General features: G+C 46.3%; 1 protein-coding gene across 1 annotated transcript in view; it reads right to left on the bottom strand.

Annotated features, from left to right (window-relative positions):
• Positions 1-8,052: 8,052 nt before the first annotated feature.
• The window catches only part of LOC144157019 (mitotic checkpoint serine/threonine-protein kinase BUB1-like), an 84,382-nt gene continuing 68,278 nt past the window's right edge, over positions 8,053-24,156 (bottom strand). Inside the window, exons 9-12 of the mRNA XM_077688402.1 lie at positions 12,272-12,432; positions 11,391-11,574; positions 10,750-10,859; positions 8,053-8,995 (exon numbers count right to left, since the gene is read on the bottom strand). Coding sequence (XP_077544528.1) covers positions 8,824-8,995; positions 10,750-10,859; positions 11,391-11,574; positions 12,272-12,432 — 627 coding nt within the window. The 3' untranslated portion in view covers positions 8,053-8,823. The remainder of the gene's footprint in view (positions 8,996-10,749; positions 10,860-11,390; positions 11,575-12,271; positions 12,433-24,156) is intronic.

Here is a 24,156-nt window from a genome sequence, read left to right as displayed (position 1 = left end):
GGCGATCTTATCGGCTGCACTTCTCCCATGTTTGCACAGTTGGAGCTTGAGCCTCCTTGCACAAGAAGCCAGCCAGTCAGCGAATGGTTTCAGTGGTATCTTGAATAGATATATCTTTGGACGGGCAGTTGGGCTCCACCCACGGAAGTGAAACTGCGCTCCCTGCACGGATTCTGCAGCGCCACGTGCACAGATCGTTTCTGCGGAATAGTCAGGATACATTTCTCGGCGACAGTACTACTGCCCCGGAGGAAAAATTGCAGAAGCTACATGCGAGATCGGATTGCGTTCGATGATGCCACTCGATTCCAACACGAATCGACACTCGATTCGTGCACACGCTGACACTACGTCGCTCGCCACGGCGCGACGCGATGGAAAATACTGATCCCTACGTTTTATAATTGAGCCACCACTCCAGAATCAGAACACAAGGCTTGGCATGGAAGAAGCGAGGCACAAGTAGACAACAAATGCAGGTGCGTAAAGCCGATAGCACGCGAACTTCAAAACAACGTGAAACTTACAAAATATTAAACGACAACAGTACAGTTCTAGGAGCATGTAAAAAGCGGGGAGAAGCAGCGTGCAGAAAACAATGCGTTAGGCTTACCAAGACGTGCAACAGCAAGTTCACAAAAAATACCCAATCTAACTAATTACAAGCACACCTCCCAACAAGAAAAAAGCGCCGCGAGGCAGCCGCTGTACAGGGACATAAGGACGTAACGATGCGTCAGGCCTGCCATTCGAACCACGGGCGGAGAACGTCGGGACACAAGACGCGAACACCCGGCTGCCGTCGTCGTTAACACAAAAAAGTGGCATGATCAAATGACGTAAATATGACGTTTGTTTTGTGACGTCACAGGAAGTCACGTGATTACTTTAGCTTGACGTCACTTCTGCGTGGCAGCAGCTGTTGCCAGGGGGGCGCAGCTCGTGCCACGCGCGTGGCAGGAGACTTAACCAAATATGAAATCATATTTAATTTTCATACTCAAAACCAGTGGGTCAGTTGCAGAAAAAAAACTAAAACTTCGCAAACAGCCACCACATTAGAGTCAAAACTGGTGTCTTTCCTAATTTGATATCATTTTACTGCCTTAGACTGCTCCTAACTTTGATTGTTGTGTTATTGAATGAAAACGGAACAGGGCGACAACAGTGACACTACAGCATGTTGGCGACTACACAACCTCCCCAGCAAAGAGAATTCCGGCAAACTATGCAACAAATGGCAACGCAATCTGGGCCGCTTTGAATACCCAGATGTGGACCGCTTTGACGACTGTTTTAAAGAATTGGGCACTGTTGGGGTAGTTGTGCATCATGTTTAAAGGGCTGCGAAGACTGGCTTCACGGTGCGGTTACTCCTAAAAAGCCACAACGATTTTTCATGTGCAGTAAAAACAACCTTTCACTCATTTTGTTTATAATCTTTCTCAAATTGCGCGATATGCTCTGAATATAGGTATTGCAGTCATTCTTTAACTGAAAGACTGCCAAGCAGCTATATTTCTTCCTTTTCTTTTTTGCCAGTTTCCTGTAGTCTCTTCTCGGCAAGCAGAGACTCAGAGATGCAGTTAGCAGTTTTTACAGGCAGCTTTAAACCTGGTGGGCATTACCGGAAAACTGCGACTCCCGTGTCTAGTGTCGTCCATGTTATTGTTACTCTGTTATATTCCATTGTGCTTTGCACCATTCGATCCAAGGTAAGACTAATGTAATGGCGCATTTGGCAAAATATTTAATGGTAAATGGCTGCAGTAGCTTGCATGTGTGTGATGCGTAGTGCTATCAAGCGTGATTGTAAGAGCCGGTTCAAAATCTCTTGACTGAAAGTTATATAGGAAATCTGTTTCATTTCCATTTCAAGCAGGTGAAATGTTTGAGCAATCACGGAATGTAAAGGTCAAGTCGATGAAACACAACTAAAGTGATCGATCACAAATCCAAATAGCAAAATTTCTATCACGCATCAAATGTCTGCACAAAACAACCCGCAATTGTGTTTGTTGTTGCTGTGCCTGCTACGTATTGTTAACATTATGTTAAGTAAAGCCTCCCTAAGCGTGCCTTGTTATCTGTACACTTCGGTATTGCTCGAGTTGCTTTTCCTTACCGGCAGTGTTCAAGCTAGCCGGTGTCTGCACTGTTCATTGAATTCATTACAAGTTGTTTTCTAAATTATGTGCAGGCAGCTTCATGGGCCATGGAAAGCCTCCCCAGCCACATGGAACTCCAAAGGATAAGAAGACAGCAACACGGTTCTGACATGCTGCGGAAAGAGCTGCGGCACACTAGAAAACCCTTGGAGCTGCAATGGAGTCACTGCTGAGGACTGATATGAAAGTCGTTTGATCTCATTTTCTTGATTGCTCATGTATATTTTCCTGACACTAGTCTAAACTATGTTTTTGTGTGTGCGTGCGTGCGTGCGTGCGTGCGTGTGCGTGCGTGTGCGTGCGTGCGTGTGCGTGCGTGTGTGTGCGTGCGTGCGTGTGCGTGTGCGTGTGTGTGTGTGTGTGTGTGTGTGTGTGTGTGTGTGTGTGTGTGTGTGTGTGTGTGTGTGTGTGTGTGTGTGTGTGTGTGTGTGTGTGGTAAGCTACTACGTGGTAAAAAACCTACAGAATTGAGGGCATCTTCCCAGAATAAGGTGCTTGGCATCAGTACTCCCTCAGGGTGTGGTTGTCCATTTGGACGTTTGCATGGTCTCTGCTGTGTGTCAGCTAACACCACATTCATGGCTAATGTACTATTACAAAGTGCAGCCTGTGTAGTTTTGAGTGAAATCAATATTATGTATCTTATTGCATGAGAGACAAATCCAAATTTCAACTCGAAAAATCTTATTTTGCTTCACTTGCCTCTTTATTTTTTAAGAGTTATAGAAAACAACTCACCAGAAATTAGATAGTTTGCTGTGCATTCATAATCCATACCGATTAGTGGCTGCATTTGGATTGGCTGCATTTGGCTGCTATGTAATTGTGCAATATGCTATGTAACTGTGAAAAAAAAGAATGGCTATGCGACCCACTAGCTCATTTCCCGCAACAAAACCGATGATGCCATACCAGCCAGCTGTGCGATTGGCAGAGGCTGGCAAAAGCACACTGAAATAAGGAAGAACTTATAAGCTTGCCAAACGAGCTATTCGAGCTTAAATTTAGGGCACATTATTTTTATATCAGTAAGAATGGTGGGACAAACAGTGGAAGTAACGAAAGCACACGTAAGCATAGAAGTACCGATGCGCACTGCTGTCGGTACTGCGCGCAGTATGCTTGGTTTAGATGCACAGCACTGCGGGGCTTTGGCATTGTCTCAGACTATACTGGCCGATTGACGCAAGCAATGGTGTCTTGCGTGACCATATTTGTCGAGCAAGCACCATGTTTCATGAAACGATTATTTTCTCCGTGAACAAAAACAAGCCGGTTTTAATATGGTCACAAACAAACCAAAAACAAAACTGCTTGCCATGGTGTGGCGCCATCTAGGTCGACTAACAGTAAACAAGTCTCCTCTCCACACAAGTTTAGCTGAAAGACCTGTTCTTATGATATCACTGCAAACGTCATTCAAACACACGTTTTGGCATGAGAATCAAAATTTTAGCTTAAATTGATTAATATCACAGTGAATAAAGCATCGTTTGCTTCTGAAAAAGCACTGGGGGCACTTAGAACACGAAATCTTTCAAATAAACCAAACTGGTGTTTTGTCTTCATGGCCCCTTTAACTCTTTCGCTACCGCCGGAAAATTGACTAATTCTAGGGGTCCAAGAAAACATTTTTTTTCCTGCTAAAAAATTGGTTAGGCACTAATTGCAGGAGCACAAAATGCAGATTATTTAACGGCATTTCCAATAATACTAGTTTTTTAAAGGTTTTTATATATCAGTTGTAAAAAGACATCAAAACCAAAATTTTTATCAAGTTGTCGAAAAAAATGATAAAAAAGGAGTTGTGTATATCAAACCAGCGGTAGTAGAAAAAATTAGAATATACATTTTGTAGGAAAACATTTCAAAAACGCCCTAGAAAAAATGTCGACTTGCACGAACAGTTTGTCAGATATAAAAAAAAATGTTAGCATGCACGGTGCTCGTGTCATGCGGTGAAGCCGAACCTCCAATTCAAAATGTGCAATTTCGGGTGGTTTTCTGGAATAAATCTAGCGGTTTGTCATTATCAGAGGCACCAATTTGCCCCCACTTAACGTAAAAACATCTTGTCAATGGCTGACTTTGCATTTACAGCGAGCACAATATTTGGTACAAGCACTCGATGCGTAAAAAAACATGCAGGAGTTGAAAACGGAACGCCGTGGCTGACGCTTGTTGTCGTTCACGGTCAGTTATCTCTCAAAACATAAAGCTGAGCTTTATTACCATCTTCTTACTCACAATTGTAGCCTTGCTCGCAAAAATGAGGTACGATGAGCTAGAATCGTGCCGTGTGATCTTTGGCCGAGTAGCAGTTGTGCGCTGAAAAAGATCAGCACAACGAGCCTCCTCTATTGCAGCGCCACCTAACAGTTTTCAAATGAAAGAGTACAAAAACTTATCAGAGACTCCGTCCGAATAGACAGTTCAACTAAGCAGCAACATTAGACACCCGGATATACCCTCGCATGGAAACGAAACTGGAAGGCGAACAGCTGGCAGTGTAAGGCCGGTTTGAAGCGCTGTCCTCGGCGGAACAGATATCTGGCGAATGGGTGTGACCTTTTGACTTGCATCTGAAGTTCTTATCGCAGAAACCTGGTTAGGGTGGGGGGAAATCAGGAGTGCCGTGCTTTGTTCGAGGATCAGTCGCGGACGCTTCAGGCGCCATGGCAGGTAGCCTTGAAGTTGGGTAACTGCGTAGCAGCGCTAAATATGAATTTCGCGATGCAGAAACGAAACCGAAACTGTTGTAAACTGTTTGCGAATGGTCCTGGGGTAAGTAGAACTACCACAGTACTTTGAACGAAGTGCGCAAAGGCAATAAAACTGCCTAAAATCATAAAGTAGCTTTGCAACCAGGCACTGCTTGACATTTTCAGCCGATTTCTGGGATTACAGTTAAACCTCGATGTAACGAACTTCAATTTAACGAAACCCTCGATGTAACGAACCACGGAATTTTTTGTAACTTCAAGTGTATGCACACCATGTATTTTCACCCTCTGTGTAACGAAGTCCCGTTTGCCCAAATTTTAATGTAACAAAGTTTCATGGAGATTCAGGCACGAAATTTCACTTGTAGAAGTAGATTTGGGGAGAAGCGCCGAAACGGTGTCTCAATAAAACGCGAACAGCGACACGGCCGCCCGCCGCGAATGCGAGCCTACAAACTGCGTGGCGCGCATACATGGCTGGCGCATTGTTTCCTTTGCCTTGCCCAGAAAGCTACTCGCACTGCACGCGGCAGTGGGGGGAGCATGACCAGTTTCGCCAATGGGGAAGCGCGCACCCTATGGCGGGAGCTTCGAAGCACTCGGGGATGCCGGCTGGCCCCGCCAGAGACGATTAGGCTTACGACCGTGGAGGATATTTGATGGGCGCTTTCGTAAGCGGCGCGTATGACGTTTTACAGTGAAAATTTCGCCTGCGTTATCCGCTTTCTCTCGCGTGCCCCTCTCATTCGCCCCTCAAGTTGCGTTTCAGCGAGCGGTTAGAAGCGGTCGCTGGAGCTACCCACATCGCGCGGCTGGTCTCCGCGGCTGCGTCAGCGCGCCTGTGGTTTGCGGGGTGCGTTTTTGCGGGGAGAAAATGCTCCATGCGGTTCACGCTGATGCCCGCGTAGACGATTAAGCTGCGATAGAAACAGTGCGCCAGCCGTGTATGCGCGCCACGCTTTCGTTTGCAGGAAACGCTTCACGCAATGAACACTCCATTATAACCACGAATTTCAATGTAGAAATTTCAATGTAACGAAGTAAATTACGAATTTTACGGACTTCGTTACATCGAGGTTTAACTGTATTACTGTCAGAGCGCGAACCTGACGATTGAAAATCATTTGCCAGTTCCCCATTCACGCCCTGATAGCAAAAAACAAGCGCTGGTGCAGAGTAATTACGAGTTGCACGCATTCTTTATTGGTAACCGTGACGCGCGATGACCACGCCCCTTTTCCACACCCAGGTGATTCAAAAGCGTGTCAAAAATTACGTTTCCGTTGCAAAAATGAAAACAAAACTGATTTTGAAAGGCCATTTTCTGATCTAACTCCGAACAGCTTTACTTGCTCGAGAAACGCCAGGAACGCTATGAAAAGGCGCTCCCAAAAGTATCGATCAAATTGATCGATTTTGATAGGCGCGGTAGCGAAAGAGAAAGTCGTGTCAGTATGATTCTATCGGGGCAATCTTTCTAATGAACCAAACTTGTGTTTCGTCTGCATGGCCCTTTTAATGGTTTTCGGTAACTTTCTGTGCACTAATGTGCTTTTCCTGTGTCGTGAAACATGTTTCACCTTTTGGCATTTCAGAAAGTACAGCACTTTCAGACCTCATTCTTTGTCATAAATTGCTTAGAGATTAGGCTGACCCTATTTTGTAAATGAATTATTCAGCGTGCATGGCGCATTTCTGGTGTATAAGAGAAGAGATGATTCTTATCTTTCTGTGCATAACTCGTGCTACCTTCAGAAATTTTTCATGTGAAATTTCACTTCTGCTTCAGCTAGTCGAATTTATTGTCAGAAACAGAAGCAAAGTCATGCATGGAGCTATGAAGAACTTTTATTTGTGGTGTTAGAAGAGTATAGCCTACCTTTAAGACTTGAGTGCTGCTTGATTTTGCCACTGATCGCTGTTACGTACGAAATTCGTCCAATAAAATGGTTTTGCAGACTTCTGATTGTGCACCTGAGTGGCGGAAGAGCTCCATTGCAATGGAATGTTGAGCTATACCCACAAGCATTAATCAAACGTGCCCTGAAAAAGACCTACGAGCACCTTTTTGGAACATCCCAAAAATTTCCTTTCTTTGTTCTACATGGGATGTCAGACCTCCCAGCAAAGTCCTAGTATGGGACATCCCAGCGAGGTCTTTTTTTGTATTACTTGGGATGTTTTTGGAATTTAAGTGGGATGTCCCTGGGGGTTCCCGAACTCCCAGGTGGGATATCCCTAGCACTTACCTAGGATGTATGTGCGTTGTCTGGGTAGTAATTATCCCTAAAACTAATTGACCTGCAAAAACTGATTGGATATTTGGAATCAGCACAAAAAACTGCAGAAGAGTGTATATTTTCATACTATTGTACCAGAAATAAAAAAAGAAAATAGGTTAAAGACACACTTCCACCCTTACGCCTAGGGGCTTGTCTCCTCAAAGTCTTTTCCGAAAATACCCCCCGGCGCATCCCCAGCTCAGCAATGAGCAAGCGCGCACCTGGCGAATTCTTCAGGTTCATTCCTTTCCCTGCAGGGCGGTGTTCCATCATATCCACCCTTCCCTCTACCCCTCACCTCATCGCCCCGCATGTGGCCAGCGCGCCACACTTCCCCACTCTATGTGGGCCTTTAATCACCCGTGACGAGCAATGGGAGGGTGCGCTGGGTAGCTCCGACCTGGGCGTTCAGATCGCCTTGGTGGAACGAGCTGCCATCGTCGCCGCCGACCTCCAACCGGCGGCCACCACGCTTCCCTAACCCCAGTCTCTCAATAAAAGTTTTAAATGCATAGCATTTTAGTAACTCACAATGTCACGCGGCGTTGGCGTGCCTTGTCGTAGTCCGCAGGCGCGCCTTGTCGTAGTCCGCAGCCAGGCCACTACACTATAAAAGAATTAACAGTTTCCGGCGCCCGGTTTCGAACCCATGACGCCGCGGGCGGAACGCAAGGTGCCCGGCGCACTACCGACTGAGCCACGAAACCGACACAAATTTCGATGCACCGAACGCGCCTTATATCCTTCACTCATTTCTGGTTTGTTTCGAAAGCGCCACAAGTTGTCCCGCGCCTCCGAAAGATGGCGACACGGGTCCCGCGATCGAGAGATACGACTTGCCGGCGCACCCCCTCGGAAATGCTGTGCATTTGATCGTGCCCCTCGCGAGGGGGATGTCTTTTTTGGTTCCCATTCCCCGTATTTGGTCCGTAATTTCCGCCTGGCGCGGTGAGAATACACTAGGCCGCCTTGATCGCGCTTTGATAATCATGTCTTTACCGCTATTAAAGGGGCACTTAAAGCTGAATAAACTTTTTGTATTCGACTCTGTCTCAAATTTATTCAAATATATAGCTGGAATCCCCCTCTACCCCCTCCCGAAACAAAATATAAAAACTCCGGCGCTGATGCGCGCGTAAGACCGCCGTATGCGGGGCCCATGTAGAGCCATATCGCGCGGCGGAGGAAGTATTTAGTAGCATAGCCAGTATAATTTCTTAAATGTTCTAACATGATACTGCAAAAACTTCCACTTACGTTTTTATAAACTTCTGGAGACATATTGCTAGGATACTGGTCACGCAATTTAAACCATTTCCGGTGTACGTTGCGTGGTATAGTCAGAAGTGGCGACGCCTGTCTCTACATTTTCGCTATTTTCTACCTTGTTTTAGAAAATCTATGCGCGAGAGTGGTATATCCGTGTTTTCGGTAAGCTAATCTATCGATGTAGTACAACTTGTATTTTTTCTTCAGTGTCTCTTAAACGGTCGTATCGGTAGACGAACAAGCATTTTTGTCCCAGTACGAGTGCAAAAGCATCAGCCTGTAAAAACGAAGTCGCCCTTGTACGATAGACGTCTTTCTCTGTCTCTCTCTCTCTCTCTCTCTCTCTCTCTCTCTCTCTCTCTCTCTCTCTCTCTCTCTCTCTCAAAGTCTTTTCGCTCGGAGTGCCTCCATGACAACGTCGTGCGCCCGCGACCTCTCCAGCAACAGGTTCTTGATTTCGAGCAGAAAGGGCGTCACGTCTGGCTGTTCTGCACAGCTCGGGATGTTCAGCAGCTCGGAGAAGAGGCGGGTCCACAGGTCCTGCTGCCAGTACCTGGACGGGGGGAAAGAAGAGTGTTCGCTAGCACTTTGCTCGTGAGTAGATAAATGGACGGAAGTAAAGAAAAGTGGCGGTACCACCCCTGCAAGCAGTTTACTGTGAACTTTTTATACCTTAAAAAGGTGTACTGGTGGGCGAGTGGGTAGTTCATTTAAAAAAATAGCTACAGCGCGAATATAAACAAGGACACAGAAGGACGGCGGACGAGTGCTGACTTCCAACTGAATTTAATAAGGAAAACCTTGCACCTTTTATGCACACTCTTCATGTTAACACCAGTAAAATATTTAAAACAAAAATAGAACAACAAAAACAACAGAAAATACACACATAATCTCCGATAGCACGCCCCCATATCTACACGCGTTCACGCACTTGGCACAATCTGTACTGACACCAAATTAAGTCATACCTGATGTACAGCGAAACCAAACTACCAGACTACGTGAGAAATAATTGAAACCAAACTACGCGAGAAATAATTGAAGCACACGAAATTGAAAGGCACGGCAGTAAATGTGTAAGCCGGGCGTCCATCGCATTGTCCATAAAAGAGAGATTTCCTTTACAACGCGTGCTGTACATCGGGTATGACTTAATTGTGCCAAGTGCGTGAATGCATGTTGATATGGTGGTGTGCTATCAGAGATTATGCGTGTATTTTCTGTTGCTATTGTTCTATTTTCTTTCTGCAAGTTTTCTCTTACTAAATTCAGTTGGAAGTCAGCGCTCGTCCTGTCATCTTTCTGTGTCCTTGTTTATAATTGTGCTGTAGCTATTTTTTTTCTTTTATACCCACTCCCTCACTGATGGAAACTGCTAGAAATAGCAAGACGTGTTTGTCGGCCCAACGGAGGATGTAGATATAGACCTATGGGCACTGTTCGGTGCCCAATTTTATGCTCAGGTTTATCCCACAATACACGTCGTGGAAAGTGATGACTAAGGTGCAACAGACACGGTGATTCATTGATTGATTGTAGGGTTTAACGCGCCGACGCAGGCGATGAGGCGTGCCGTAGTGGAGAACTCCAGATGAATTTTGACCACCCGGGGATATCTAACGTGCTCCGAAATGGCGTACACATGGGCATTTTTACTTTTCACCTCCATCAGAAAAGCAGCTACCGCGGCCGGGAATCGAACCTGCAGCCTCGTGCTCAGCAGCGCAACGCCTTAGCCACAGAGCCACCGCGGCGGGTACAACAGACACGGGATATCATCACTCCTCGACCCCTTTCTCATGTTCATTGTTGCGTTGCTTAATGCGGACGCCACAGGAGACAGTAACCTATTAACCCGACAAGCTTTAATTGGTTCCCGTCAATTGCGCTCCACGCCTTGTCCAGAACGGCAGTGCCACCAAAGCTTATTCTGATATGACAACATGGACGGAAAATTGACTGCTCATGAAATTAACATAAACCGATTTAGACACAACAAGTGCCCTCTGCTGCTCAAGAACTTAAGCATACAGTACGAATGTCTCACTTTGCCAGTATGACAACACTGGACATCGAAGAAAGAAGGAAAGCGACAAAGTTAGTGGTGCAGCCTTTCACTAGCGACAGGGAAATGCAGGAACTTGGCGTCTATTTACCAAGGTCCTACAACAACTACCACGTCCTACTAGTGACAACAAACATTTAGGACGCCAACTGACAATTTCAGGCAGTTCCCCTTGGTCGCAGTGATTTCCTGAGAAATGGCGAGAAAGGGAAGGACTAAGAAGAGCAAAAGCAGCGCACCTCTTGAACTTGAGACGGGGGGCCCATCTGCCGTCTTCGAGCTGCTTGACGAGCATAATCTTCCCGAACAGAAGCATGTGCAAGCAGCCCAGCACACCAAACCAGTCTAACTGCGACACCAGAAAAGAAAAGAGGAGAACAAGAAAATTCTGGAGAGCGTATGTCGATAACCAAGAAACATCACCACCAACCAGCACAGCAGCAGTAGAGACCCTGATATCAGTATCCTTCAGGACAGCCTTTCAGGGCTGGATTGCCACAGCCTTTGTTGTCAACAGCATTCTGTGTTGCTCGCTGGGTCCGCCTGTACGCCAAGTGTTGCCACTTTGGGCCATGGCTTGAACACCAAGTGGGGATCAATCTTTTATAACCTTGAAATATGCTGCACTCTGAGGGCTGAAATTAAAGTTCTGCAAACCCTGCCTCGAATTTTTCCCTCAAAATGCACACCAGTTTAATGCCTATTCACAAAACTTCTGCTTTTATATATACATTTTTTTAGACAACATCATGCTGCAAATGGGCACATGGAGACATGCACGCAAGCAGGAGAATCTGCCCGGTGGCCATCTTGCTTCCTGCACCTTCCACGTCTCCTCCATCAACCAACCTGAGAGAGAGAGAAAAAAAAGGTCACGCACCTGAAAGGTCCACGGCTGACCTTCGAGCATCTCAGTGCTGATTAGGCCATCTGTTTGCATGACCTGGGTGAAGACGGTACCCGCAGGCAGGGCAGTCATGTCGATGGCCCGGCCGAAGTCCGTCAGCCGTATGCAGTTCACCCCAGCTTCGTCAAATCGGTCAATGAAGCCAGCCTCGCTTGGGCTGCGTGGGTGCAGGTAGGTAAAGGAGATACAGGTTATCACCCAAAGTGCTTCCCTCTAAATGTGTTACAAAAAAAAAAGAAAGAAAGGCGAAAAGGTGAACTTGTCTTGCCGAGTTTTAATAGGTTTTTAACCGCGCCTTTTCGTATAGAGATGGACTGGCCATCGTTCAATGACACCCTTTCTATCACAAACTATGCAGTGATGGGAGACAGTTTCTTAGTCTGCAAGAATGTTGTGGGGTACAAAAAGCCCAGATTTTTCTTTTTCTCTTCCTTCAATGGAGCGGAGTTGCGGAACCAGTAAAAACCTTGTCAGGCTGACCTCTGTTAGCCCCACAGTTCTGCTTTTACTGCGTGCACGAGCAATAATTAGATTGAGATTGTCTTGCCATGCGTTCCCCATCTTCAGAAGTGTCGTCCCATCTGAAAGAAGTGCCTTTTGATAACTCTCCCTACCACATTTCCAGCTCTGAATAACATTACTTCTATCCCCCCCCCCCTTTTCAACGTTTTAAGTTTGCATTAACTTAGGATCACTGTCATTCTGAGGTGGCCATCTTTTGAATGAACCCAGCTTCTAGACTGCCCTTTAAAAACACTGCAGGATGCCTCTACATGGTGGGAGTGTAACGCCCCAGTTTCTTCTGGGGCATTACAGGAACAGGAACAGAAGAGAGGCGATCCTCCTTGGCTCACAGATCGTAAATTAGTACGTCGTCGGGCTTGATGTCGGCATGGATGACGCCGCACGTGTGCACCTGGCCAACGGCCGTGATGAGTTCCAGGGCCAGGTAGAGCACCAGGCACTCGGGCACTGCCAACTCCTTGCCCTGCCTACGGTAACGGCTCAACAGGTCCTGTGCCAATGGATACAGTCCAGCCCGGTTACAATCAACTTGCAAAAAGAAAAACGCCTATCAGATCGATATACAGTGGTGCCACTGATGAACGGTGATTTGGAGCAATTTTTGTATCAGCAAATTATTAATGCTGGAGCAATTTGGAGCACCTAAACGTCAGTTTTGGAGAGCCTTAGAGCAACTAGGCACGAACTGCTAGATGTGTCCAAAGCATCTCACCACTAAAAATTGACCAGTATCGTCCAGTAATTGACGTGGAGGTCGCCCTAACAGTGTCAGATCGGATGGAAGCCACTTTAAGGTGGTTTTCACACATGTGATCACAAATCAAAGGCACTGCTGAAGAATAATGCTCTTCTAGTCCTTGCTAGTGGAAGACGTTTCCACGGAGTCGCTGAAAACGCTCCCCTGCTGGCACGCTTGAACATGCATTAATACACCTGTCAAATGTGCCTATTTAAGTGCACTTCACCAAGTGTACTCGGGCTTCCCAAATGACACTTTAGCTGCGCTCTGCTAAACGACGAAACGAAGTGCCCTTTGCAATATCAGTGACGATAGAAAGCATAAGTATTACGCAAAATGTCTTGAAATTTTCTTTATTTATCACATGAGCAACAATGTAAACATTATGTTGTGATTGCATTGTTCAAAATCGCAATTGGCACCTCGCACAAGTCCCCCCCAAAAAAGAAAAGGAGTCAAGACGGCAACTGAACACTGGCGCTGATATCTTCACTGTTATTCACTGTGCAGTGAATCGCAGCAGCATTATAATTTGGTGGCTATTATCTGAAAGCGTGGAATATAACACAGAAGGCTGAAACGGGAACACAACCTTAGGGCCACAAGAAGCCACCCTACGAAAATGCCGCAGAGAAAGGCCGCCATGGAGCAAAACCCCACCAGGCGGCGCTGGCACGTATGTCATTTTTTTCTTGTTTTTCGTCGCCCCTTCTCTTCCTGTAAAAATAATTCTAGGCGACGCTCGCATTTCTTTTTTTTCGAGAGATGTAACTTTTGGGGGTCGACCTACATTTGTACATTTGTAACTTGAAACATTACCTATTATCATCTAAACTTCGCTTTTTATGTTATTTTTCCCCATTTTTGACCCTCGGCCGAGACAACTCACTCAGTCAGCCTGGGTAAAGTGTGTTTCGGAAACACACTCAGCTTAAAGTGCATTCAGTGGTAAACGTCATTCGGTTTTGCCATTTAGCTGGCCATGAATGACATTTTAGCCAAGTGCACTCTGTGGAAGTGCACTGAAATAGGCACGTTTGACAGGGGTATTAAATAGCTTTCCCTATCGGCTTAGTCAAACAGCTAATCAAAAAAATTTTCCCGCCAGCCACAAGAGCAAGTAGCCCAGTTTGGCTATTTATAGTCCAACCTGGCAGCTCTGGAATCAAGCAATGGGATTTTTTTTTCCATGTATTTCGAAACAGCCGCTAAATGTCGCCACAAGTTTGATGCAATTAAATCCCCTGAGTATACTCTACCCAACGGCAAGAAGGCAGCAAAACATCATTTGAAAATTATTAAGTTCCTTTCTGATGTGGATAAAATGCAACATGATAATGATTATTGAAAAGCTTCACCAAACATGCGTAGGAAAAAAACAACGTGCCTCTTTTAATTTATGAATTGTTGAGGCAAGCCGTCGTGCTTTGCTTATTCATTTTATTAGATGCAGGCACTCGTGCGCATTTCCACCCTAGATTTTTTATTAGCAAGACTGGACGTTTTTCACGGCCCGCTCCACTTGTGACGGTCCACTCAACGAGCACGGCAAGCGAAGAGAGAGCTTGCAGCCGAACGCGTCACGCATGCCACAAAACGGCGCACTCGCTGGCTCTCGGAGCGGAGAGGGCTGGAAATAAACGCCACCTATAACTAGTATTGTTTATAGCAGGAACCATTGGAAACTATGGCAAGCAGGAAAGCTTCTAACCGCGGCGCGCCAGCGCTGCAATGACTTGCTAGACGAAGCACTGTATCGGCAGTACAGCGACGGTGCCAACCAAACTCACTTCTCTGGCAGGCCGCGGCAAACGCGATGACGGGTGCTAGGGAGTTCGAGTTATCAAGCCGAGTTAGTTATACATGTCTAGAGACCACTGTGAAGTAGTATTTCTAAATGGCTGCACACGATTTGCGCGACACAAATTTTGGCGTACTTGCTTGCGAAATCATGGTTTGTTTTAGCAGGATGGCGCGGGATACCTCATTTTGTGCAAACTGGCGTATTTGGTGCAGGAGTGGGAGCACTGTATGTAGGGGACAATTTGATATAAGCAAGCTAAGGCATGGGATGTCGTACAAGCACATACCGTATTTACACGATTGCAAGTCGACTCAAATGTAGGTTGACCCCCAAAAGTTGCATCTCAAAAAAGAAAAAAAAAAAAGCGAGCGCCGCCTAGAAAATTGTAACACAGAGAGAAGCTATTCCGTCAACCCACACGGCAACTCTACCATCAATGATCAATGCTCCCACAAGAGCCGTGCGCTTGCTGTATGCGCGGTAGATATAAAAAAAAAGAAAAGCTTTTGTATAAGCACAAGGAATAACCATGCGCTGTGGGTTGAGCGGGCAGAACACATTTGCTGAGAGATGACAACCATCGAAGCAACTGGCAGCGGCCACTGCCGCGCGATACCAAAACAAACAACATGGCGGCTAACGAAAGCGACCTGCGCGTGATTTACTTTTGAGCGACTAACTTCCCCCCATCGCGTTCGGAAGTCTACTGAACAATGTGATATGATTTGGGCTACGTTAGTGCCACACATTGAAAAAAATTAAGGGATTCGCTAATACTCATTTTGTTTGTTAGAGACGAATAAAACGTTTCTTGACACATTTTTGCACACGATTCGTGCGCAAGCGACTTTTTCACGCCCGCGTCGACGATCTCGCGCGCGGGGCAGCTTCTAAGTTCTACTGGTTCTACGTCGGTATGACGCGTGACGAGTGCGGCAGTGGGAGGAGCCTGACGTCTTGCCCCAATGGGGAGGCGCGCTCTTCATGGCGGCAGTTTGAAAGTGCTCGGGACAGCTAGCTGACGCCGCCGGAGATGTTTAGGCTTACCACGGTGGTGGATCTTTGATTGGCGCTTTCCCTAGCAGCACGGATGGTGCTTTATAGTGTCGTTTTCGACCACGCTATCAACTTTCCTGCACAAATGCCTTCGTTTGTGCTTTCAGTGATACCTTAAAGAGCGGTTAGAAGCGGTCGCTGGAGCTACGCGCACGTCTTCGCAGCTGGTGCCGCCGCCATGTTGCCGCCACCGATCGCGTGGCGCGCAGCATGCTGATGCGGGTGGTATTCGCGTCAGCGTCAGCACGGCGCATTTTTGCGGGCAGAAAACGCCCCCCAATTAGACGGTAGACAGTTCAATTTCGATTCTAAGTCGACCCCCCAACACTGGATTGTCAAATCTGAAAAAAAAAAAGGGTCGACCTACAATCGTGTAAATACGGTACCATTCATGAGAACACTTTCTTGCAGGGCGTGGGGACCCCGTGATCACCTTTTCCTTCTCCCACGAGCATGGCCTTCAGCATAGGTCGGCGTACTCACTCGTGAGTACACTCATTTGTACTCATTTGCACTCAAACTCACGAGTGAGTACGATGATGAGTGATCACACACCCAGAAAAAAATAGTGAGTACGATGACGAGTGAGTATAGGGGTAAGTCCACTACTCGTGAGTACAGTACTCATGAGTACACTACTCATGAGTATGAGTACTCATGAGTACAGTATTCATGAGTATGAGTACTCATGAGTTTGAGTACTAATGAGTATGAGTACTCATGAGTACACAGCACTCATGAGTACACAGCACTCATGAGTACACATCACTCATGAGTACACAGCACTCATGAGTACAATACTCATGAATACTGTTTTTGCGAGTGCTTGCACTCTTGAGTATATGCACTCCTGAGTACAGTAGTGCAAACAAGAAAACGGACGACAAAAGCTGCCACCCGAAGACACGCAGAAAAATGCAGTTTACGGCCACGGCTGCACCGACAACCCCCGAGCTCCCCTGAGCCCGACCCGGCCTGAGAACAAGAGGAGACACCAGACGCAACGCGAGTGCTTACGGTCCGTTTTGCTTTGTCACATGTACTTGCCTTCGCGCAGTAAGTCGCCCAACGACAGTGCACCGCATCAGACGTTTTCTTCCTCTGTGCTGATTTATATGTAACCTGTGTTTTTCTAATCAATTAAACAATTTATTTTTTCTACTTAGTCTTTCATTCGAGCTACGACCTAGCTAACAGTGCAGATAAGTTGATTATTCGTGAGTAGTACAAATTGAGTACTCATGAGTGCAGAATGAGTAGTACTCATGAGTGCAGAATGAGTAGTACTCATGAGTGCAGAATGAGTAGTACTCATGAGTACAGATTGAGTACTCATGAGTACAGAGTGAGTACTCATGAGTACAGATTGAGTATGAATACTCGTGAGGACAAATGAGTTTGAGTACAAGTGAGTACGATTACAAATGAGTATTTGATGAGCGAGTACGAGTGATTTTGTGAACAGACGAACTTTTTGAGTCTGAGTTTGATTGAGTACAGCGTGAATGAAAAAAATTGTGATTGAGTTTGAGCGAGTTCTTTCTGTTTTGCCGACCTATGGCCTTCAGGCGAGCGCAGTCGTCCGCCTGCACTATGGCACCAGCGGGGAAAAACTGCCTTGTCGCCATCGCTCCTCCTCACTCAGAAACCCGCCCCTTTCCTGCACACGGGGCTGGGGGGTGATAAAAGATGGAAAAGGGGGATGCTAGAGTCACTAAATAAGGTTTGGGGATGCGGCTCGCCCCCTTTCTGCCGCTCAGTCTAGGTCGGGGCGTGCCTTTGACCCCGATCGGACGCGCAGGGTAGGCCTATTCTTACCTTGCAGGCGACCCCCGTGCAACCTCGGCCATGGCCACCCATTCGGCAGGGACCCTGAGGTGCACGCTGGTACAGTGTAGTTCTTAGCCCTGTTGCAGCGATCAATATGCACTGTCCCACTTGGCCCTTTGGAGCTTGCCGTCGCTTTGTCGGCGAGTCGAAACCATTGTTGTGTCCCTTGAGACACCGCGAACTCTTTGGGGATTTTAATGGCTGTAGCTGTTGAAGCCCCCTGTAGCCCACAAGGAGTGTGTAAATACTCGAATACGAATCGAATATTTACTCTTCAATTTTTTTAATAGTTGGGTGGATTTTCCAAACGGCTCTGCGAAAGTGAGAGATATCGGCCTCCACAAACGCTCTGCTGATACATTCATCCAAGTCGCCCTTTCGACGAGTGCACCTTGCAGAGGCCGTAAAGTTTATTCCGCTGCATGAAGTAATTTGCAACTGCGTTGATAAGATCTTTTCTTTGTGCCGTCAGTAGCAACTCTGGCTGCCATTTTAAATACTGCTGGGGTGGAACAGGGTCAATGGGTTTGGGAGCAGTCACGGGAGCAGAAAAAAACCTTTTTTTGTAGCAGGCTTGGAGCAGCCAGAAAGGCCGTTTGGCAGGGTGCTGGCACAGCAGCCTGTGGCAGCCCCTGCCAATTAAGTTTAATCTATTTATCTACTATATTAGGCGTTCTACCATGCACTAGAAGCTACTCGTAACGCAACTCGTAAATTATCTGAAAATTTACAATATGCGGAGTTGCCTACTTTCAGCCTGAGCAATTGCGCCGTGTTATCACCATTCAAAGGGGATCAGATAACAAGCCTCGCTTAGTGTGCAATAGACTGCAGTGTTAAGTGAACTCACGGCAGCATTCCGTAAAACAAGGCATTTGCTTGCATTTTTTTCTATCGAACAGCGGTTTCACTGCGTGCAAAGCAGAACATAGCTTTGTCTTCGCCCATCATGTGGTTGCGAGAGTCGACGAACGTACGCCGTAGACTATGTAAATAGAGCGTGTTAGAAGGCATAATTAATGCTGAGCTATTCTCCACAGAAGCAAAACGAATTCCAAAGTTCACAGGCGAAAATGAGTACCTGGCTCATAACAAAAGCGAACCGAACTAACAAACCAGGGCAAAGCGTCCAAGACACTGTTCAATACATGCAGCTACGCTCGTAAAAAATGATTTGATTTGATTGATTGTAGGGTTTAACGCACCGACGCAACGCAGGCGATGAGGCGCGCCGTAGTGGAGGGCTCCGGATTAATTTTGACCACCTGGGGATCTTTATCGTGCACCGAAATCTCGTACACACGGGCGTTCTTGCTTTTCGCCTCCATCAGAAAAGCGGCCGCCGTGGCCGGGAATCGAACCCGCGACCTCGTGCTCGCTCGTAAAAAAAAAAGTAGTAAAAAAGTAGTAAACCTGCAATAAACTACGACCTTTCAGGCGAATATTTCTGTTTTCTTTTTTGGTCATGTTCAATTTATTGTGGCGCAACGGCCGGCACCGCCAAGAAGAACCCGTGCGCATGCGACACAAATAAATCCAAAGTGACGGCAGAGAAGGCGTGCAGTGCTTGCGGCCTCACAGCTAAGCAACTCCTCGTATATTCTTGAGGGAACCGAAACCATAACCGCATTGAAAATGAAACAATGCTTCAGACTATTTTTCAGACACGGGGCACCGTGGTGGTCATATCTCACGGCTCGATTCAGGCACTGCAGCGCAGGACGGCGCTGAAAACCGATTTTGGCGCAATAGGGGCAGTTTGGCCCAGGATGGCGCAGGTAAACAAGTTTGGCGTTCAATGGCACAAATGGTGCAGCATTCCACCCTTGATACTGTGATTGGACGTTTACATGTTAGGGCAGCTTCTGCTACAGCATTCGCTGCTGCTTTAGTTGTTTTTGACAGCGCCTCTGTTTTCAGGCTTTTTTTAATGCAGTCGGTGTATGTTTAATGGATTTTATTTTATTTATTTTCGACAGAGGACAGCGCAGGCTCGTGCGCGGCGACTGCAGTGCGAGATTTCCTTCTGCAATGTATGGTTTGCGCTTCACACTACCGATGTACTTCCAAAGTAGTGCCTCATTGTGGTCTGTGACTGTGGTTGTGGCGTGTTGTCAAGTCATATTTTTCATGCCTGCAAAGTGCTTGATTCAGAGTTATGAAGCGCTGTCTACGATTGCGGTACAGCAGCTCCAGTGCAAGTCTTTCTTTCTTTTTTTGTTCCCCTCAAACGCGTCATCGCACCTGCTCCGGATTCCTGAACTACCTACTGCCTCACTGGTTCGGTGACAGGACTGCTGTGAATGAGAGTTGAAGCAAAATGGAGAGGCGAGCTAGTTGGTTCGCAATTTCCATGAGTGAAACTTAAGCGCAAAAATTCTTCACAGGGACGAGAAAAACAACGACACAGGCGCTTGAAAAGGGCGTTCTTCGGGTCTTGAAACAACTTTTAATTTTCAAGTAAACCTAGCTTGTGAAACTTGTCAGCCTTGCTGTCTTTTTCCCACTGATTTCGAATATGCCATTACTTTTTCAGTTTGCCAATTAGCTGCCAATATAATTAGGGATAATCAGCCAGTTTTGGAGGAGCAATAGACAAAAGTGTTGGTCATAAAACTGTAATCTTCATATTTTTCATTACTATGAACCCTGGTGAGGGCAATAATCAAAGCAGTTGGTTGATGCATTTTATGGCCCATTATGTTTACAAATACAGCTCATTAAACTTTGGTGTTTGAAATGGGCACTCAAAATGGTTCCTTGTTGCCACTGGTGCAACCAATGTTTAATGAGCTGTAAAATTACTTTTAAGCAACGCATCAAAAAAACAATTCTCTTATTGCACTCCCCAGGATTCATAGCATTGGAAAATATGAAGATTACAATTTTATGACCAACACTGTTTTGTCTATTGCTCCTAAATAATAACTAATTATCACTAATTATCTTGGGAACTAATTGACCAACTGAAAATATAATGGTACATTTGAAATCAGTGCGAAAAAAACAGCAAGACTGACACATTTCACAAAGTTTACTTAAAAATTAAAAGAATTTGTTTTAAGAACAGCGTACCCCCATTTAAGGGGGCACATGGGTCTTCAACCAAAAAAATGTGGTTGATCCCTTTTTAATAGGAATCGGCAAAACACAAAAGTGAAAGAAGCCTTCACAGGAGAAGTTGAATGTTAAAGTAATTTCCTTTTTGTGAGAAGGGTTCACGAGCCTGACCACGCCAGACGAAGTGACACCGACACGCAAGAAACAAAAAACAGGGGAGGGTGCATCAATTCATGCACGTCCCCCGTACACGAAGGCGCCTAAGGCCCAAGGCGCCGGCATCGAGGTGCCAACTGTTGCGGCTCATTAGTGTCATGATGCGCTACTTCGCTTTGCTTCTTCTACACGGCGCGCACCATCTGAATGAGTCATAGGGAAGGACATAAGGTGCGTTCTTAGCATCTGCTCACGTCTCGGTTCGTAGTGCAGTGGGAAGAGCGCCACGTACCTCCCGTTGCGGCCGGAAAGTTGTGAGATCGAAACCGGGCGCAGCCGCGTCAATGGCACTTTTTCTGACGACGTAACTTCCGTGACGGACATGACGTCACCAAAATCTTTGTGTAGCCAGGCATAAAACACTTACGTGTTAAAACTTTATTCTTACAGCTATGATGATAAAAATTTGGGGGTGCATGCGGTTTTTCATTCTGACTGTAGATATAAAAAACATTCTGTGTAAAATGACTATATTTAAATTTATTTTGATTTTTATGTTTGATTTTTCGACAGCCTTTGTAAAAAAACTGCTGGAGGGATACAGCTGAACATGGTACCAGTGAACTGTGCACAAATAAAGGAGTGTAATGAGACTAATATTATAATTCTATCTGGTCTGTAGTAGAAGTTACAGCCATGAGAAGTTTGCACACACAACTCAATAATATACCAACCTGAAAAAATGTATGCGGCAAGCCATCTAGTTATGTAGTCACCAAGGTCAGTTCTTTAGCATAAACAAATGCGCAATGTTGCTTGAGTAGTAGCTTTGTTCCATTGTTGTAAGTATAAAGTATGCGGGCAATACGCGAGGGTATATTTTTTTTATTCGTCGACTCGACGTAAAGTGTGGGTGCGGGTATATGCAGGGGCGGGTTATACGCGTGAAAATACGGTAGCCCAGTTTGCAGGCCAAATGGAGGAGGATATGGCTTTCAATGCAAAGTAGGTGAGCAGGTTGGCTGTATTGCACTGGGCAACTTCCCTTTGCAGTGTTGTCACCACGGCAACAAGTGGAGCAGTTTTTTTTTTTTTTTTTTTTTTGAAAACTGACTTTCGGCTTCTTTAATGTCTTATAACCTTGCCTGGAGCTGCAACATAGTACTCGTATGTGCAGGTGTTTATTGCTGAAAGTTTATGCGCCTCGAGCTTCGCGATTGCTGCACCGCCTGCCGCTGCTTCTTCGCGGCGTTGCCGGGATTTGCGCTCAGTGGCTGATAGGGGCTCGTGCAGTGTTTAAAAAGCAGCTGCGTCTTCGTAGAGTACGCGATCGCCTGCAAGGGCTACCCGCGGAGGCGGTCCTGCGCGCTTCGTCGCCGCTCTTCCGGGCGTTGGCGGTGGCAGCAGCATATCACCCATGTCACCTCCAAAACATCAGGCACAAATGAATTCTACTGTCGCCTCGTTTAAACCTGATACTGGCACAGTGAGAGGTTGGCTTCATTTTGCAGCGTGGACAACGAACGCGGCTTCGTTTAGAATATATACGTCGCAGAAAAATGTGTTTCGGGGATGTGATTACCCAATCCCAGACAATAACTATTGCCTGTCATAAGAATATAAACCATGCAAAAATGTTTAGTAAATTCCAAGCCTGTGCGTCGTTAAATATGTGCCCACACACGCCATATAGCAAGAACCAAGGGAAGTTAATGGAACCACGGGAAAAAAAAGCTGTGCAAGTGCGGGAATTAAGAAACATAATAGCTCCAACAGAAATGAAAAAAAAAAACAGTGCAGCTTCTGACATGCTAAAGACGTTCGTCGAAACTTAAGCGAGTTAGGGTTCACTAGACCAACTATACGCATAATGCCCTGCTTTTTCGCGAGAAAAAGCAGTGCATTATGCGATAACGTCCTTCGCGGGGGGGGGGGGGGGGGGGGGGGGGGGGGGACGCTGTGTACAAATTCAGAGCGGGATCAAGCAATGATCGGTTTAGTAATCCCGCACACAAATCTCGCGTTCACTTTCCTTTTGTTTTTCTACTTCAACGAAGAGCTGACGGTATGGCGGACGAATTTTTGGAAGTATACAGGGTAGGCTGTTCAACAATTAAGCGATGAAAGGTGTCGTTGGAAGAGTGTGGTATATGATAAAGCCCTCTGATTTCAGTTTCTGCTTTATTCTGCAGGCTCCCTGTGCCATATGACGATATTTCGAAGAAGCATTTAGTCGCGGACTCGGATTATATTCTAAGCCCGTCTCCGCGCTGCTCGCAGATGATATATGTAGCAGATGAATGTTTGCGGGCGCTCACCTCACGACAAGACGACTCTGTCGTGTGCTGATCCCAGAGTATAATTATGTATTGTCCATCGTACTTTTGTTGAATATTTCCGAAATTAGCACAGACTGGCTTGTAAATGGTGGCGATCAATAATATTGCAAACGTAACTGGCGTGCTGTCAGGTATGAGTGCTCCGCTGATTATGTAAGCGCACAAAACCGATTTAAAACGTAGTGTATAGCCGTAGCATGAACATCTGAGGAACCGGAGGTTACGGAGATACGGCTAGTAAATTCAGGTCAATGTAAGTACAATCGGTTCCATCATACGCCGGTTCCGCGACGCTGACCTGTGGCACACACAGACCTGGCGCTTACACAGACCAAATGTACCACACTAAGATCGCGTCAGAAACATTTACACTCGTAAACACACCCCATTTGCAAACAGACTAACTGCTCCACATAAACATGGATTTCAAACGCTTGCAAACGGTAAATCTCAGTCGTGAACGTGCCGCAAAAGCAGCGGCGGCACTCAGGAGCGGGGCGCGGACTCCCGCGGCTGCTTTCCAAACGGGCCGCTAGACGTATTTCAGCGGCGCCCCTACAGGCCGCGCTCGAGGCGTACATGCCACAAGGATACAAATAAGCTACTTTGAAGCTTGGAATAATATTCTGCATAACTACAACTCCAATGCATGTACATTTTTTTAGTACTTTTGACATTCAAGGCATCCAATATTTCTCACAGCACAGCCAGTGTGCCCTAAGCCATAGATGTACAGTTGCGTGCGATTTGAAGGTAATCGCGCGAGCTTCGACCGATAAAGACGACAACGCCCCCGCGCGGCATTTTTCGGCGTTCTTCCTGGGACCTAGTTTACGCATTCTCCTCTCCATCAAATGCTGTTCCTTCAAGCAGTCATCACTCCCGCGGATAGTAAACCACCCTTTCCGCAATGTGGTGATTTTGTGTGGTTATAATCACGCGTGCGCTTTTTTCTTGGTTATCGTGAGAAGCGATAGTACCGATTGTGATAAGTGCTCAGTATTTCTAGTGAATGAGTTTGCGCGCATCTTTTCGATAACTGCTGGAATATACGACAAGTGGGACGTCGTCGCTGCGTGCGCGATAAAAAAAGAGGAATGCGTCACTGGTTTTGCCGCGGGAGTGATGGCTGCTTGAATAAACAGCGACCGTGGGAGAGGATAATGCGTAGGCTATAGGAACCAGGCGCAGTAAAACAAGCCGCGAGGGGGCGTTATCGCTGTGGTGGGT

The sequence above is a fragment of the Haemaphysalis longicornis genome, unplaced genomic scaffold, assembly GCF_048455015.1.
Source record: "Haemaphysalis longicornis isolate Haplotype H1 unplaced genomic scaffold, Haemaphysalis longicornis Haplotype H1 scaffold_1, whole genome shotgun sequence".
Classification (NCBI taxonomy): domain Eukaryota; kingdom Metazoa; phylum Arthropoda; class Arachnida; order Ixodida; family Ixodidae; genus Haemaphysalis; species Haemaphysalis longicornis.
The sequence above is the reverse complement of the archived record's forward strand: the minus strand, read 5'-3'. Positions and strand labels throughout refer to the sequence as shown.